This window comes from Tribolium madens, unplaced genomic scaffold (genome assembly GCF_015345945.1).
Source record: "Tribolium madens isolate multiple individuals breed KSU strain unplaced genomic scaffold, Tmad_KSU_1.1 Scaffold_20;HRSCAF=117;Tcas5.2_LG4, whole genome shotgun sequence".
Taxonomy (NCBI): Eukaryota; Metazoa; Arthropoda; class Insecta; order Coleoptera; family Tenebrionidae; genus Tribolium; species Tribolium madens.
The window spans coordinates 7,245,999-7,264,676 of NW_025400985.1; the positions used below are offsets into that span (position 1 = coordinate 7,245,999).

The 18,678-nt window shown below is 33.3% G+C and overlaps 1 protein-coding gene across 1 annotated transcript; it reads right to left on the minus strand.

Moving 5' to 3' along the window:
• Nucleotides 1-1,817: 1,817 nt before the first annotated feature.
• LOC123005177 lies at nt 1,818-18,193 on the minus strand. Its single transcript, XM_044398833.1, has 3 exons — nt 18,126-18,193; nt 3,093-3,232; nt 1,818-2,009 (listed from the first exon to the last, which is right to left on the minus strand). The coding sequence occupies exons 1-3, from the start codon at nt 18,172-18,174 to the stop codon at nt 1,818-1,820; spliced, it is 381 nt and encodes a 126-aa protein (XP_044254768.1). The 5' UTR covers nt 18,175-18,193.
• Between the last annotated feature and the right edge of the window lie 485 nt (nt 18,194-18,678).

Below are 18,678 nucleotides of genomic sequence, written 5' to 3' on the forward strand. Positions count from 1 at the left end.
AGCCGCAACTGTAATTATTTCAAGTCCAAGAGTCTTGAACGTTTTTCTTTTGTTAGGTTGGCACAGTGGGTGACCACAAACGTTTGATGAAAGCTTTTTATCCAGAAACTGGGTTTACAATGTGTTCAAGTGCAAATTGACTTTCTACAAATATTTATTTTTTTAATTATCACCAACCTAATTAAGGAAAATACTAATTTATACAGTTTCCAACGTTATGTCCCTTAGAACAATTCAAATTAGATTCGTGAAAATGATGACTGACACAGTGAACTTTGAAAATCTGATAAATTTTAGTTTTTACTAATAATGTGTTGTTAAGACAATAGTAAGTTTTGAAATTTCCAACTTAAGTTAGTACACAAAGCAAATGTTTATTAGAAAAATACTAAGCGAAGCCAAATCGACTACAGTAGTAAATATTTTTGGGTGGAAAAAAACTATTTTTCGAGTGTTTTTTTTTTAGTGATGTTGGTATTGCCGACTGCTCGCGTTGTATTTAATCTCATTGCTGCCAACTTTATCATTGACGTATAGTAAAATCGATTCATATATTACCTACTCAATGTGGAAACGAATACTTAATTAAAAAACAAATTACACTTTCTATTGTCGAGTTCCTCAATAAAATCAAATAAAATGACCATTTTGATTTTTTCAATGTGGTAATAAGTGGGCGTTTTTGGGGAGCAAGGGGTCCTCGAGCCGGCTACCTGTGTTACCCATCCACCTGTCCCATGGTCTTTTTGTGTTTTTATAATTCCAGAGTGAAATTTTGTGTCGAGAATGGGTCACGTTTCGGTAGCCGTGGTACCTGCTGGTAAACAAATTATCCGTAAACTAAACAAAGTAATAAGTAACGTAGTGGCTCGTTATTCTTTAGATCTGCGGGAGCGCAGCGTTGCCGAGGAGGAGAAGAAGAAGAAGAGCGTGGTTTCCACCGTGTTACGCATCGTACCAGCGGCCTCCAAACAAAGCCCCCTAGTGCATACGAAGGCGCTTTATTTGTCTCGTTATCGATGACTGAGCACTAAACTCAGCAAATATTTACGGTTTTACTCATTATTCCCAATAGTTTTATTTACATTAAATGACGGACATTAGTGACGGTTAGTCATTGCAAACAAAACGGAGACGTGAAGCGCTTCAGTGGCGCACTGGGGCGGTGTGAAGGGGGCCTGACCCCAGCTTATTTACCTACATGCGAAAACTCTGATAAAATTTTACTTTTCGAAATAATTGAAATTGAGAGTTAATTTTTGTGACCTTATTTTTTAAGTTTTTAAAATTTAATAAAATCAAATTCTGGTACTCATCTTTTGTGTTTTTATTTTAATTGGATACAAAACAAAAAGATTAAGAATGACATGTATTTTGCGTGAGTGTTTGGGTCCACCACTGGCCGTTTTCGAGGCTGATTAGCAGCCACGTTTGTGGTTACTCTTCCACTTCGGTTTTTTTCTACGAGTGTTGAAAAATTTTAAAGAGTTAAAAGCTCGCGTGTGTTCGAGGATTAGAGCTATTAGTGATTTTATGTTGATGGAAAAGAGAGAAAAAGGTAAAGATGTTAAAGTCGTAGAAAGTATGGTGCACCACCTACGCCATGCTGCGCGCCGGGGTCATAAATAGGAACGACATTATCATAAATTTGAATAAAGAACGAATAAAATGGAAGCTGTGATGATGCAGCCATTGCTGGAGATTATTATGTAGAGTGTTCATAAAATCTGCATAAAATCGTCTCCAGCAGTGTTTCTGTAAGTGCCAGCGGTTACTAATTATGGCAATGTTCCAAAAAGATTTTTTAGTCAAAAAAATTATTCCATTTGTAGATCTTTGAGACAGCTCCACTTGAAAAGAAAGGTTAGAATACAAGCGACATAAAACTCTTGGGGGGAGAAATGAGAAATATTTATTGCGAATTTGATATTGTCAACGACACGTGCTGCAATCTTCGCATCCCACGCAAATGCGTTACTATCTCCGAGTTTCTTGGACATATCAGACTCCTACAACAGCAATTAGATAGATTTACAAATGTCATAAAACGATTAAGTTTAATTATTGCAAATATCGCGTGCTTTATGAGCGGAATAATAAAGCAACGACAATTAAATCTTTATTGGTACTTCAAGAAAGATTGAGAATGCTTTTTTAAATTGACTTTTCTGGGTTTCTTAATCACAACAAATCGAATAAATTACCTAGATGGATAAAGATAGGCGTTTATAACTGTCTCTCTAGAATTACTGTCGTACAAAATCTCGGTTAAAAAACTTTCATTTTCCATACAGGGTGATTCTTAAATAAACCGACAAAATTTTATTACAGCTTCCCAAGGATAAATGAAGACAAACTGTACCCTTTTTACGTTTATATCTTTTAGGGGCATAACCCCCTTGATCCGTGCCGCTTACGGCGTTTATGAATTGTTGCAATGTTCAAGTACATTATGATCAAATTAATACCATGGTTTCCACCTGTGCTAATACTATTTACGAAAACATCAGTGGCGTACGCTTTACCTCAAAAATAACTTTAATATAATTTATTTGGAGAACGGTTAAACAAAGAATTTTTTTAATATTTCTTCCAGCATGTACTCATTTAATACTACCAAGGATAAAATTTTGTCGGTCTATTTAAGAATCACCCTGTATATGTAATTAAAAAAGGTCATGGTTCTGTTACGCTTAGTTATTGAGTTTTTCCTGTAAAAATTAGTCTCCTACATAAAATAAATTACAAGGATCTCGGCTTTAACCATACCTACAAAGTGATCCAGAATGACTTTTTGTTGACAACCCTGATTCTAATTTTTAAAGGATACCATTGGAGTAAATTTCTGGTTAACAACAAGCCAACAGTGCTTTTATTTGCTATTATCGATTATTTCCTTGCAAGATTCGTTGCAAATTTTGCAATTATAAAGCAGTTTCAAGGTAATAAAATACAAATTTTGTTTACTTTTTTTATTGCAAACTATCAATAATTTACAACTTAAATTTTTCCAAATTTAAATTATTAATAACAAAATCAGTCAGTGTTGGCATGCGTTGCCTGTCTCCATCAGGCGCAAAACACAATAATACCTTTTTGCAAGGGCAATCCTCAATTTTGCAGACATTTCGCCACCACTTGTGAAGTTTTGTATGCTTATGAAACGTAAAAAAATGCTTGTCGGCATGTCCTTCCATTGGATTGGAAACTGCTGGTGCCGTCAGGAAATATCCTCGATAACCAGCCATGAAACAGAAGTTTGCTTGAGTACAAAAAAACAAAAAAATATTACATTGATTCAAATATTTCTAGAATATTATTATTGAAAAATATTACCATCATAAGTACTAACGGAAGTATTTCGAAATTAATGCAAAATCAAATAAAAAAAAACTTAAATTTCCTCATTAAAAACATCAGAATAACCCCAACTCTAATCCTCTGTCTATGTCAAAACTGTTAAAACAACAAATGGGTATTTCTTGTTAAAATACTAACTGTAGTGAGGCAAATTTTAACACTTTTTCTCTTTTTTTTGGCATTCTAACAAATATTATGAAGTTAAGTATAAAAAACCTTTAATAGTTGCAGATGTACAACCTCATTTGTGATAAGAATAAAATAATACTTCCAAATTAAGTAAATAATTCAGATAAGTAATTAATTACTGTAGGTACTAGTGAATTAACAAAAATAGTAGTTGTGAATTACAACATGTCTGAGGCAACATGTCCATTAAGTAGAGTTATATTTTTCACCGTTGTATTTTTAGTTAACAAATGTGCTAGTAGTGAAAAAAAAATATATAAAACATAAAACACTGTAGAGAAGATTTTTATAGCCTCGCTTTAATTAAATTAAAATAAATAAAAATCTCTTTTCTACCTTGTGATATATGTACCAGGTGAATAAAAAGTATGGAACCAAACGTTTTTTGCTTAAACTATTTATTTAAAAAAAAAACTAATTGATGAGTGATAAAGTACAATAAAAATGTGATGATTTAACAAGAATTTCGAAATTTACTTTTGTTTTTGAGTTCTACAAAAAAATATTTTTTTTAAATGGCAACCCACTATAAAATAATTTTTCTCATAAAACCTATACGCTAAGGATTACAACTACTCGTATCTACTTTATATTTAATTTTTTCAAAGAAATTTTTTACATAAATTGCAATTTTGACAAAAAAAAATCGCATAGCTCAAAAACAAAACAAAATTTCGTTTTGAAAATACGATCACATTTTTTATATTACTCTAATTTATATTAATTATGATTTTCTGGAGGCAAATGATTAAAAATAAAACCGCTTGGTTCCATACTTTATATTCACCCTATACTATAGGTACTACTACTATAATATGTATTCTATACTACTACAACTATAATATACTATTCTCTACTTTTTAAATACACTGACGGCTTTACTGTTTTGACTACGATGTCAGTTTGACAATTAATTAATTAATTGAATAACGATTGTTCTTGGTAAAAATAACTGTTTTTTTATCTTAAAGATGTCTTTTTGAATTGCCATTTATTAAAATTATGTTTTTTTGCAGACATTTTTGTTATTTAACTTGGATAATACACTGGCGGACACGGAATTTTGGACAATTTGTCATTCGATTGACATAAAAATGTAAAACCGGCCTTAGGCAACTAACCTCATTTTCGGTTTTTGTAATTTTTATCCTAATTGCTCGAGAAAAAATGACAACAAATCAAAATAATGTATTGAACTAATATAAAAACACATATTGCTGGCATCATTGTTTCGGAAAATCGACGTCAAAAATAAATTTCAACTAAAACTTTCAAATTTTAGTTTCAAACGTCAATTATAACGACAATAAAGCGTGGCTTACATTGACATTTTTTGAACTGACATAAATTTGATGTCCAAAATTCCGTGTCCGCCAATGGTCAAAGTGACAACGTTGTCAAAAAATATTTTTTCTTTGCAGTTTTGGTCTAATATCAATCCGGGGACATACTGTATATTAATTAATAATAAAAATAGAAATTGTCATAAACTGATGTGATAAATTTATGCGTAATGTGATAGCCTCGAGTTATTGCCATTCACCTCGTCCTGCCATGGTGCACCAATTCACTCCTCACCGTAAAGCATCAGCATCTGTGTGTCGTATTGTCGTAGGTCCATCCATCTGTTTACATATACTGCGTCCTCATCTCCCACTGTTGAGAGCCTCTGGTGTGTCCGCATCTCCTTGAACTCCCGCTTCGAGTCAGTGACTCGCGGTCATCTGTCGGCCCCCGCGCCCCCTCGTGGGGCTATCATCGTGATATAACCCGGGGCATTCTTCGAGCAACGCCTGCAAGAACCAGCCTGCAAGACCTGGGCTCACATTATAGTCCAATACGTTTCATCACGGCGATATTACCGAGCAGATTATGGCTTTATGCGCCACATAAATTACAATAATTAAGGAATCGGGCAGAGATACCCTTTTCGATATGCGTGCGAAACGCCAAAACATGTATTTCCTTTCAATTATCGCATGGTGAATTCGACGCGTGCCTGAAAAATTGCGACAAGAGGGAGTTTTTCGCGTTGGGATATGGTGTTGTGGAGTCGTAGAGATGCTGTTGTTATTAGGCTGGGAGGTTATTATATGGTAATGGGACGAGTCGAGCGACTTGAATTATGGCCGATGGAAAAAAGTTAACATTTGAGGGTAATTTGTAGTGTCTACCTGCATTATTATAATGACAGGGAAGATGGAACGTTAGGAGCTGAATCACATTGGATAAGTAATGGCCTTTACAATACAAAAAAACATTAATGCTAGACCCATTTCCTATATAATTTTGTTAAAAATTTCAATTGTTTCGGAGAATTTTTCATTTGGCAGGAATGACAACGCAACGTTGTGAACTGTGAAATACAAAAATAATTCTAAAATCATTATTGTAATATGTATATAAAAATCTTTTATTACAGGTGTTTTTTTTTATTTCCATTGTTACCAACTATTTCATACTACAGTTTCTATATTTGAATAAAAAATAAAAAAATACTTACTTAATACTTAATAAAGGAACTCTACTTCATACGAACTTGTTTTTCACTTTTTGTTATTACTTAATCATTACGATTAAGTTACATTAATTTTATTAAAGAATGTTTTCAACTGTGTCAAGCGTGAAGTCCTTTGCTTAACAATGGGACCAATTTGAAAATTTTAAATAAATTATGCCTTTAATTAAACGTTGTATTTTTTAATGGATGCACTTGTGTTTTAAGCGGAAATAAATGGAACGAATTAATTTATTGTTTAGTCGGGACATTTTTTGAAAACAAGTGGTCTAATTAATCAAGTGTCAACGTGTTTTTTGCTCGGGTTCAAATGGTTACGATTGTTGTGATGTCATAATAAAGAATCACTATTTTATTGCTAAGTTTATGACAAGGTGTAAATTTCCCAGCGATAAATTAGACTTTTTTTACATACACTAATAGGTAAATAAATATACCTACAGGTATTATGTAGTTTCAAGTTTTCAGCAGATTCAATATTGAAAAGAAACCGACTTGTACCTTTTAGCTTCTGACCCTCAATTAAAAATAATCATCAAATAGTTTAACAATAATTCGATAATAATTAAAATTGTTTGGTGTTACTCATTTGGTGTCAGACTTATAATTCTGATAATAAATGTAATCATGTTATATATTTGGTGATTTAAAAAAAGAATAAATTGGTAACCAATAAAGTCACACCTTTTAGAGTTTGTTTTTTTATAAAAGAAAATGAATAGATTGAAATTTGTTTCAATGCAGTGTTTCAGAAATAATTTATAATTTATTGACTACGTTGAAGTTTGATATTTTGGCTGAGTCATTTATAATGAGACCCTGACTGATTTTCAAACGCAACCCAAAATATATTCTGACAGACAACTTGGCTTTTGTTATGTTTGAAAAATCTATAGATTATCAAATTTAAATCAAAATAGTTGATATCTTATTCATTAAATTTTACAGTGTTATCATTCCACTTTTGTTCCCTTCAGTTTAAAATGTGCTCAAACGACGAAAAAACTGACATGATAAAGGGAGAATGTCACAAAATGCTGTAGCACCGTCAAAAGTACACCGTAGGACGCCATTTTATAAAAACTGTCAAAGTTATCACAGTTTTCTATGTTTATATCTTAATAGAACGTCAATTAACGTCTAGAGGTATCCAGAATGTATTTTGGGTTGCGTCTGAAAATCGGTTAGGGTCTCACTCTGTACAAATAAGTGCAAGTGCTGTTGAAATTCAAGTTGAAACACTCTGTATAGGTAGTGTGTAAGTGTGAGAATTTTTCGCCTTATTTTCCAATCAGTTCTTATTAAAAATGCCAGTCGTTTATTCATGCAACCTTGAGACCAATCCACAAATCTTCTCATTTCTTAATTCAAATCCGATCAATTGCTATTCAAGTCGATTTTCATTTCAGTCCGTGATGAATTTTTCTAACTCTCGCGCTAACAAAACAACTGTAATAACAGAAAGAATGTAACAAAAGAACCGAGACCCACCATCCCGTATTCATCCATGTATTATAATCATTTATCACCACTACCAATCTAATAAAAATTGAATAAATTATTAGGTTAATTACAAGTATCCATGCCTTTGGGCATCCTTTCGGTAGCAAAAAGTGCCCAAAATCCTATCAATCATGAGAAATGACCGTTTCGACCAATCAAAATTGAATGTTTTGGGCGAGGTCGCGATACACATCTTGTACTAGAGGCGGGTAGCTCGGTAGCTAATTCCAGGTAGCTCCAACATAAATTACCAGCTTGGAATCTAATAAATTCGGTAATTTTGAATTTATTCCAGTGAAGCATTCAAAAATGCGATATTGTCTCGAAGATAAAAGCTGTAAAATAATATCGCCTTTTATTTACCAAGTACTACAGTGATTGCAGCTTTTGTTGTCTGTGGCTATCGCCTTCATGGAAGTCGAGTCATTGTCAGAGAAAATTACAAGGCAATTACAGGCGTCTCGTCTTTTTACGCTGATGACCTAGTTTTTTCAACAATTTTTAGTTTCGTGTCAAATCGGCCGTAAATTAGCGGCGAGTAATGCGGTAGGTGCTTACAAACACTTATTAATGAGGCTAAATTGGCCGGGTTGTAAACATTTATTACCGGGACGACAGGGCTGAGAATAATGAAAAACTTGATTTAGAATGGATGAAACTATCTCGGCAATTAATTTTAAATTAACTCAAGTGCGTTCGACTCCGAGAAAATTACTAGAAACAAGTTGTATGAATTCGTAGTGAATGGAAAAACAAAGCTTATTACGTCCACAAAGCACATTTTTTTCAACACAATTTATTTCAGCTGAGAATTTTTAATCTCTTATTTTTAAAATTTCTAAAAACCCTTGCGCATAAATCGTTCGAAATCAGTTCTAGAATGTAAATTATGCCTATTCTCATCCGTGCATTAACATTCTTTGTAAATTGTTTTCGGCTTGGCATAATTTGAAACATTTCGAATGTGAATTTTTATTTCCACCGAATCAAATCGAATCCAATGGGCAGGGTATCCACCTGCATTCGAAAGAGTGACAGATCGTCGTTGCATGCATGAGTGATTTCTTGTATTCACTTGTGGATTTTTACTAAATCAATTATGGAATTCCAAGGAATCTTTTATGGGTATCCTACCGGGAATTGGATTGAATCTCTTACCAACGTGGCGGATAATAAGTGGAGCGATCTTCTAAATCAACAGGATAAAAGCGCTCGAAAGCCTCTTATACCGCAATATCAATCATAAATTACTCGTCCTTGCCGCTGAGATAAAAATCCTGTTGCGGCCGTGCCGTCGAGCGGAACGATACGAAAATTTATCTCACCCCGAGTAATACAAGTATTTTTTTAACCGGTAGCGTGTCGGTCACGCTGCTGCCCAGATTGCTTTTTCCCACAATCCGACCAAATTGGGCCAATTTCAAATCCCTCGCAGGGAGGGACTTCCACGAAAAAGCTCATGACTTGAATACCTTTTGGGGATTAACAGTAGGCTTTTGATTCATAAACAGCGAAATATATTTACCAAGTTTTATTAATTGTCGTTGACGGGTTTAAACGTTTAACAAATTAATTTGACAGGGTTTCTAACGATCGTTTGTCTACGAATAAATTTTCATTCATTCCATGCAAATTAATTCAGAGGAGGGCCGGCAAGCACTCGTGGAGTGTTGTACGAGTGGCCACTGGACGATTTTTTAACGTACATTGCGAGAATTGACAATAAATTTATTTGTATCAGAATTGAGTGTCTTTATGACTTTTAAATTTCCGTTCAGCTCAATAAAACTTTGTAAATTCGTTCCGTTAATTGATAGTAACTATTTTATTGGACATTTGAAATAAGACAATTTACCATTCGAAAACGCTAAAACCACTAAGACAAGAAAGCTATGTTTTGTAATGTTAGGTAATAGCAGTGTTCGTGATTTGTTTTCGTTTCTTATTTTCTAATTACATACAATGTTTAACGAATTTTTATTTGTTTTTTTCTTTTCTATACCTAAACGAAAGAGGGTGTACTTTATTCTGTTTTGTCAGTTTGAAATAGTATATTATATCACAAGCTAGAGAACCGAGCTATTTGCATGGAGAAAAATAAGAAATACTCAATGCTTAATTGGCATGTTGCCTCAGATGTTACATGTAATTTACAACTATTTTTATTGTAATTTATTATTACCTACAATAATTAATTACTTCCCTGACTTATTATCTTAAGTTAGAAGTATTATTTTAGTCTTATCGTAAATACAGTTGACATTTTTTTACCTATGCCCCTATTAAAGGAACTTTATAATGTGAAATATTTGTTAAAATCACATGAGAACTGCAAAGAAAAGAGAAAAAGTGTTACCACCGACAGTATTTAAACATGAATTAAGCCCATTTGTTGTTTTGACAGTTTTGATAAAGTCAGAAGATTAGGGATGGTGTTATTGCGATGTTTATCTATTAATGAGGAAGTATGTCTTTTTTATTTGATTTTGCATTAATTTCTTCTCTAAATACTTCCCTTACTACTTATGTAATTTATGTCAACGTAATATCCTACAATATCGGTATTTACCCACCTCTAATACATTATTGGCCTTGTTCAATAATAATAGTCTATTAGGTATATCACAAGGTAGAGGAGAGAATTTTTTATAGCCGAGCTGTTTCGATGCTACGCATATCGGGAAATAATAAATGCGAGGCTATAAAAATCTTCTCTACCGTGTTTTATAACACATTTTTTCACTACTAGCTACTAGCACATTCATTCCCAGAAATACAACTGTGAAAAATATAACCCTACTTACATGTTGCCTCAGACGTAACATGTCAACTATAATTTTTGTTAATTCACTATTACCTACAGTAATTAATTACTTACCTGAGTAATTAACTTAATTTGAATGTATTATTTTATTCTTATGATAAATGAGGTCATGTCATTTTTGTACTTCTGCAATTATGTATTAAAGGAATTGTCTAACTTCATAATATGAAATATTTTTATCAATGTAATACCCTCCAACATCGGCATTTACCACCTCTAAAACATTATAGCCCTTCGTCCATAATGAAAATGATTATTGACTACTAAGAGAGAAAAACACCTTCACAACCTCTCGACAAACTAAATAATGGAATCTTTTACAGCTATAGTAGTGAAAGAAAAATATTGACCACTAGGAGAGAAAAACAACTTTACAACTCTCGACAAATTAAACAATGGTACCTTTTCCAACTAATAGTAAAAAAATATTTTAATTTGAATTGGAGAAATCGCACTTGAAATTCTGAAAGTGAACTTTTTCATACTAAGGTATAGGTAGGTACGTTACTTCTGTATTTTTTAGTATACGTTTACGAAATGTGTGCATCAAACAAAGATCAAATTTTTGTTACATGGTCCTTGAAAAACTTGATTATATGAAAAAGTAAGACTGATCAAAAAACAAACATATGGCAAATTTCTATTCCTGCATGAAAAAATGAATTCAGACCACCGACTGTTATTTTCTTAACGGGAAAGTACAAACACTCGAAAATTAACAAGAAAGATTATAATCAGTGTGTTTTCCTCAAAATTCCCTTAATTAAAATTAAAAAAGGTTTCAAATTCGCAACAAACTTTTTGTACACTCCACATTTTGGTGTTGGTTTTATTTTCTAGACCAGTTTTTCTCTGTTTAAAGTAAAGGTACCTAGTTGGATTTATTTACAAAGATAAGAGGTGGTGTTGGGAAATATTCAATGTTGCATATTATGATGGATACCTAAAGACTAGGTTACGTCACGATGTAAAATAAAACTTCCCCGTTCTCGATAGTTCCGTTAGCGAGGCCAGAGAGCGCAGTTGTTCCTTTCCCGTCCAAATGCTACGAATACGGTTAAAGATACAAGAAAAATATAAAAAAGAAAGTTGTAGAGAATAAAATTTTCTAGTAAAAAGTTGGCGACACCATACCTGAAGTTTAGGCCTCAAAAACGTTCAAAGCCGCCAACTACAAAAAAGTCCGCGACACCATATTTCTATCTTCAACAGTTTAGGTTTAAATTGCTTTAAAGTGTCCCCCCGGCACTTAATTACTAGTAAAAATGAAACGAATCCGTCGCTTGAGCGGCTTTGAACGTTTTTGAGGCCTAAACTTCAGGTATGGTGTCGCCAACTTTTTACTAGAAAATTTTATTTTCTACAACTTTCTTCTTACATTTTTCTTGTATCTTTAACCGTATTCGCAGCATTTTGAAAAACATGAAACGGGGCACAGATTTGTCTCCTAGTAAAGACTGTTTTTTTTAATGAAAATACCAAACAGTGTAACGTTGGACCACTAGTAATTCATTCATGTTAATTTTAATAAAGGATGTTGGCAGTTCCGGTTTTTTGAATTAATTTCTAAACAATGTCATTAAACGTCAACACAAAAAATCGTCTAAGAAAATTTCGAAACGAAACACCAAAAAAGGAACAAATTCGGTACCGCTAACAGTTTTTAGAAATTTGGAAACGAATAGTTAGCAAGCAAAAAGTTAGAAAAAGGGCCCGTTAAAATAAAGACGTAATTTGTAATGCAGGTTTGCTAAACATTCTCAATTTTTAGCAAGAAATTGACAAGAATACAAAGTAAACATGAATGAGAAAGAACCTCGAAAAGAATGCAATTAAATTACTATCTTGTGCATCGTTTTTGAGAAACGAGTTGAAAAAATAACAATTTTGAAACTAAAGCTAAAGAAGAATTTATAAAATGCATCAACTTTGAGCTCATATTGCCAATCATAATACCTACTTGTATCTTTTGCTAAATAACTTTTTGCTGTATATACATCTTTTTTCATTAGTTTTTGTAGCAAGAACCTCATTTTTCTCCACAACGTTGCGGTGTGTTTCTATCAAAATTATTAGCACTGAATTCTGTCTTTAGACCTTAGGTAATGATGTCTATCCTCAGGTATTCAATATAGCGCTTTCAAAGAGCAAACAAAATTTGTGGCTATGGAGACAAGCTGCTACCAATTTTTTCACCAAAATTTTGACTTGGTTATTTCCATTTAAAAAAACAGACTTTATGTATTTTTCCGTAGTTTTTAACAATATTTCTGTATGGTTGGTTGCCTACCGAATTTGTTAGTGTTTATTTCTTGTGAAATGAGTCGACCTCCAAATCGGTTTTTATTTGTCACCGAATGCACATGTGCATAACTGCCAAAACCTATTTAGCGAGCCACCGCTTAAGCCTTAAATAATTTACGACGGCCATTTTTATTAATTCCCTTGATCGTGCATACAAGATAATCGTTTTTTTTCCCTAATTAAATCCGAGTTGTGGAGATAATTACTCGCGATACATGCTACCAACTGTTACGTTAGGACTATTAGGACTAGTTCTCGAACTAGTTTTCGACGGAAGTGTCGAATTTTCTGAAATTTAATAGTGTGGGGTCCGATCTGGACCACAGTCTCACCGAACTCAACGAATTTCGACGATCACACACCCATCTCATAAATATTCATCAGTGCACTACCGAATTTCTTCTTTGAGTGACAACAATAGAAAAAAATAAAATTAGGCAAAGAGTTGCGTTTGCAGTTGCTATCGGGTCGTTCAAGGTTCCAAAAAACAATATTTAGGACTTGTTGACCTTAACGTTCCTGCTAATGAAACGACGCTACAAGTTAATGGGAGATTTTGGCGCCAAATCACTTTCGATTTCTACCACGTGCTCACCGTGATGATAATTGACTCAGTTCGAGGTTTTATTGCCTTTGCAGAAAAATTGCGGTCGATGGAGATAAAAAGAACGGGTTTTATTAGGGGGCAAACCCTTGCGAAAATGCGCTCAATAAATCGGCAACGTTTAAAGTATGTTAAGGCTTGTTTTTGAGGCAATTTTATTTCACTTTCCATATTATTCATATCAACAATATTACGATGAGTTGCAAGATATAAAATTAACAACATTAAAAGAACAATTTCTTATAAATCTCTAAATCTAAATAAAAATACCCACGATTCAAATTCGTCAGATTTTATTAAAAAGCAATAAAAAACACTTGTAGATGATAAAAAAATAGCCATGTATTTAGATGGTTTATTTATTTATTTTATTTTGTTATTAGAGAAAACATTACGAGTTTTGATTAATTTTTATTGCATCTCCTACTATTTATTTATTTTTGACAAAATCTTCAGTTTGTAGTTACTATTTTCTTGCTATTTCGCGAGCTATAATTGACTTGAATTAAATCTTTATCTTTCTATCATTGGCCAAATGTATGCAGAAAAATTGGAGATTCGCCACAAAGAAAACGAGTTTTTTGAAGGGTGAAGCCCTTACAAGAAATTGCGAACAATAAGTGTGCAACGTTTAATAAATGGCGTCATCTTAAATTCATTGGCGAATTTTAGCGTTTTTTGAATTGACAATTTTACTAGGTATAGAGTAAAATTTATATTTTTTGCAAATTCAAAAAATCCACAATTTAAAAATTTGAGCCGAAAACGTTTTTATTTTTGCAAAACCGACGCTTTGTCGGTAATTTTTTAGCAACAAATTATAAGTGGTGAAATATGTAAATACATACGAAAGACTGAGTCTGTTGTTAACAAATTTGAAAGTATTTTTGTTAGTAACTTGAAACACTGCAACCGGATATGGTTTTGAAACAAATACTTGAGTTACAACCCCTCAAGATTGTTGAACTGTTGTTAATCAAAAGCGTGTTTGCCAACAGATTCATTCATTGTAGATCACTTTATATTTTTGAAATGCCCTTTTTTGTGTAATTCGTGAATAACTGGTTTAAAAGAAAGGAGTCTTTTACATTTTTGTTTACTTTCGATGAATTTTCTTTTTTCTTTGAGTTAACATTTAGTAGAACAATAATAGTTTATCAGATCGTAATTTTATTTATATTAATAATTAATTTTTTCAAGAAAAATGGACCAAACTCTTTTTGATCGTTTGAAAAACTGAATATACCTACCTTAAAAAATGTAAAAAACCATCTAATAACCTGCAGTTATTACAATTCTTTACCTCAGAATTCCTCAGCTACTAATACCTAACAATTATGTGAAACTTTGAAGAATTTTAATGAGAGGCGTCGCTAGCATTAATCTATTTTCAAGCCAACTCCACGTACCTAACATAAAATCCGCTGACATGCTTTTAATCTCAAACAATAAATGTTTTATCTCTTACGCATTCCTGCTACTCAAACTTCCGGTATCTGTGCAAAATCCTTGACTATCATTAGTGAAAGTGAACACTTTTCTAAGCATTCTGTGATATGGGGGCTTAATTGGGGTATAATAACCCTGAAAGGACTCCGTCAAATAGTCATTTTAGGGCTTGATCTAGCATCTAGGGCGATTCCAGCAAGTCATTTTCGTGTGTCTATGATTAGAGTCCGAGGGGTGCGTTTGATGATAATAAATTCGCGTAATCCGGGTGGATCCTTTTGAAAGCTCGATGCAAATTTCGGTTCTTTTGAATGAAGCTCTGGGAATCGGTCGCAATTCGTCGGACAAAAGGCCAATTCCACAAAAGTAGGTGCCGGGGCTAACCCTCTGTCCGAAAATAAGTATCTTTTGATTTGCGAATAAATAATGTGGAGCAGGTTTTGCAACAGCTAGGAGAATATTCAACCGTCGGCGCCGAAACAGGTATGATAATGCAAACACACCTGAGTTTGCCAGGATGGGAATGGCCGAACGTCACTTCTATTCACGATACGCTTTGCATTACGGTACATGGAGTACTTTCTCAAGTTATTTACGAGTAAACGAATTCATTGTGTGCCACTCAAAAGGGACCACTCTCACATCACATGTCACGCTAATGATCCGCGACTAATTTCAACAGCAACGGAATTGCAACCCTACACAGGAAAATTATGAAATTTTAGAAACAAGATCTCAAATTGCGATTTTTCGCAAGGGTTGATCCTAAACCCGTTTTCTTTGTGACGAAATTTAATTTTTCTGCACTTGGCACTCAGCTCAATTTAGAGCAAGCGAATTGAGCTCTTTTGTGGTAAAAAATTATAATTACGGGAAACATTCCCAAAAAATTTTTATTCATCTGAAAAGTTGGAAATTAAGACATTTCAACTTTTCCAATGAACCTTTCCTGGAGGTTCAAATCGCATTTTGCCCTATGTTAAAAAAAATATTGAAAGTTGCCTGGACATTCAAACTGCATTTAGTCCCACGTGTTGATTCAAACAATACGCGTTTTGTCCCTAAATTTGGGACTAAATGCAGTTTGTTTGACAGTTGACACACTACAACACTTAAAAAAAATAACAGAAATAAGCGCTGCCAAACGAATTTTTACTCAAAAGAAGTTACACCACCAACCAAGTACTCATTAAAACCGATGAAGAAAACGTATTCTTGGATAAAGGAATTGAGCCTTTGTTGTACTTAGTAAAAAAATTAAAATTGTATTCTACTTTTTTCTCACCCTATAGATTGTCATTTGGTCCAAATTTTAAGCAAATGCAAAAGTATAATCAACAATGTACAATAAAATATTGTGAAATATTTTTTCAATATTTCCGTAACATTTTTACAAGAAACAAAAAACAATCAAAAAATTTCTCAATTCTAATGATAATGCGAAACAGATGTCGGCTTCTATGCTGAAGCCCCGATTACTTTTGATCTGCCCCGCCCATTTGGTTTTCTTAGTAACCAATAAAATATGTCTCCAAGGCGGTCAGATTTAAACTGAAAATTTTTATAATCAGCAGTTATGCTACTAACAGTTTTATAAAATGTTTTGGAAAATTTAATTTTAAATTTGAGAGAAAGTGATGATGACAGTGATTTTGACATTCATTTTGAAGATTTGGGTTAATTTTTATTTTCGATTTGTTTTTAATTTTATTTGTTGTACATACTGAATCAGACTTTAACTGTAATTGGTTATTTTATGTTGGTGGGGCAAATCAAATGTTATAACGGTATTACAGAAAAAATTGGCGTATATTGCACTGATTATTTTTCTTTTCCAACTAATTTTTCTAGAGAAAATAGTTCATTATGAATTTATTTAATTTGAGATTTAATCGGAAAATGCAAAAAAAACCGAAATTTATAGTTATTTATTGTAAGAGTGTAGAGTTTTATCCACGTAAAAATGTTTAAGCGCGAGAACGTCAGTTCGAGCAGTTAATTTTCTTAAGTGGATAAAACGCTACTAACACACGACTGTAATATAACGTTTTATCCACAATCACAGGCCCAAATTATTCCAAACGTAATTAAAAATTAAAGTGACATTTAAACGTCACGCCAAATGTGCTTTCGGTTAAACGTAGTAAGCTGTTACGCGGTGCGCTGGTTACTAACAGTGGAATAAAGATACTTTATTCTACTAGTGGATAAAGTGGTACTTCCTACGCATCTAAAGTGTGAAATAAAGTCTCTTTATAGTGTGGATAAAAATTTTCCATGTTGAGCTTAAAAACAATAATTCAGAGAACAAAATTGTTACATTCTTCTAGTTTTGTGTTTATAAATTAATACACAATTCTAAGAAAACAAATTTATTTAAATTAAAGATAGAAAAATAATGCAATTCACTCACTGTTGGCAATTTCTCATAATATGAATTTCCGTGAAAAACTCGTTCAAGTTGAAAAATTTTATCACAAAAAGAAGATGCCGGTAGAGTTAATACCCTGTTCAAAAGGGCATTTATTAAAAAAAGTTGTTATTTTCCTTTCGAGACAAAGCTTTAGATATTCGTATCGCTTGTCTTCAAGCCGGGCGAGCATCTAAGAACACAAAGTTCCAAATCTTGAAATAATTTTTGAATTTTGCCTAGCTGAACAACTAGACCATAAATCCCTGCTGAATTTAGTAGTTTTTGAGCAGTTTGTCCTCGACTCTTCGCCATGTCCCGAATTAGCATAGAATCAGCAATAAAATCGCATCGATTTCCTCTGTCGTCTAGCCTTGCAAAGATGCGTCTCAAATAATAATGCAATACAGTTTGAAAAGAAGGTCAACCGTGAAGGCCCATAAAACGCTAATAACGTGGTCGTCGGCTTCTCCTTTTGCAAAAACGGCACGAGCTCTTACAACTTTTTCATCTCTCTCAACTGATTAATACTACAGTGTGTTTAGCAGCGATTAAAAAAATCCACAGCAATTAACTGTATGTTTTACTCGCTGGTAACAGTTGTTTCAAAACTGGCCCTATTAAACTGACCACAAAGGCAATTTCACACGTATCCATTGTCCTCGCGGCGAGTAAATATATGTGCGAAATAGGGGAAGCAACGCGATACCCCCAACAGAAGAAGTTTATACGGTTATACAGCGAGCGAATTCGCGAGAGGGTGACAAAGCTCGGTGTTTGTAAAACTGGTAAAGACGTCGTTTATAGCCCGGCATTGTCCTGCGAGGTGTTAAAAATACACCTGAGAGCACTCGAAAAAGATTAAGGTGTTTTTATCAAACTGTGTTTGTTATTCACCGTTTAGGGATAGATGCGCTCCCCTAACGGGGTGTGTAACTAGGACATAACTAGGAGAAATTATTACCTCTAATAGTGTAGGGAAGAACTAGCTGGTCGTACGCTCTATTTGACATTCTATTATTTTCTATTGTTGCTGTCGTCAAGAAAACGTGCACCTCGGGGCCTTTGTTCACCCGGTTCTTTGATGTTTAAATCATACGCCGAGAGTCGACTCTTTGTAATTCTGTTTGACATTTATTGAACTGTGCCATTGTCGCTACTCCGCAACGTGTAATTTCGTATTTAAATTTTCACGAGGACCGCACAAATTCCCACCGCAACGTTCTTTGGCTCATTTTTTTCCAAAACAAAGATATAGAGTTGGACACAAAATTGCTACTTTAACAAATGACAAATGACCAAATAATTACAGTAATTATTATTCTAACAAAAATAGTGCCCTTTGTGTGCAAAATGGCACAATAAATTACCACTATAGTTTTGGTTTTGAGAGTTTCCAACAAGAATTCTTCTGTTTTGTTTTTTAAAATTTAACGAAAACAAATTCATTTTATCGAATACCTCTTGTGTATAAGTTGCCTTTTTGATTTTGACTTACTTTTCAAACTGGAAATCTG

Excerpts from the sequence above, each read along its gene's own strand:
- LOC123005177 (XM_044398833.1), bottom strand. The coding sequence starts at position 18,174 with ATGTCAAATAGAGCGTACGACCAGCTAGTTCTTCCCTACACTATTAGA. Across the intron at positions 3,233-18,125 it reads TCTTCCCTACACTATTAGAG|GATATTTCCTGACGGCACCA; the intron begins GTAATAATTTCT and ends CTGGTTATCGAG. Across the intron at positions 2,010-3,092 it reads AGGATTGCCCTTGCAAAAAG|GAGTCTGATATGTCCAAGAA; the intron begins GTATTATTGTGT and ends TTGCTGTTGTAG.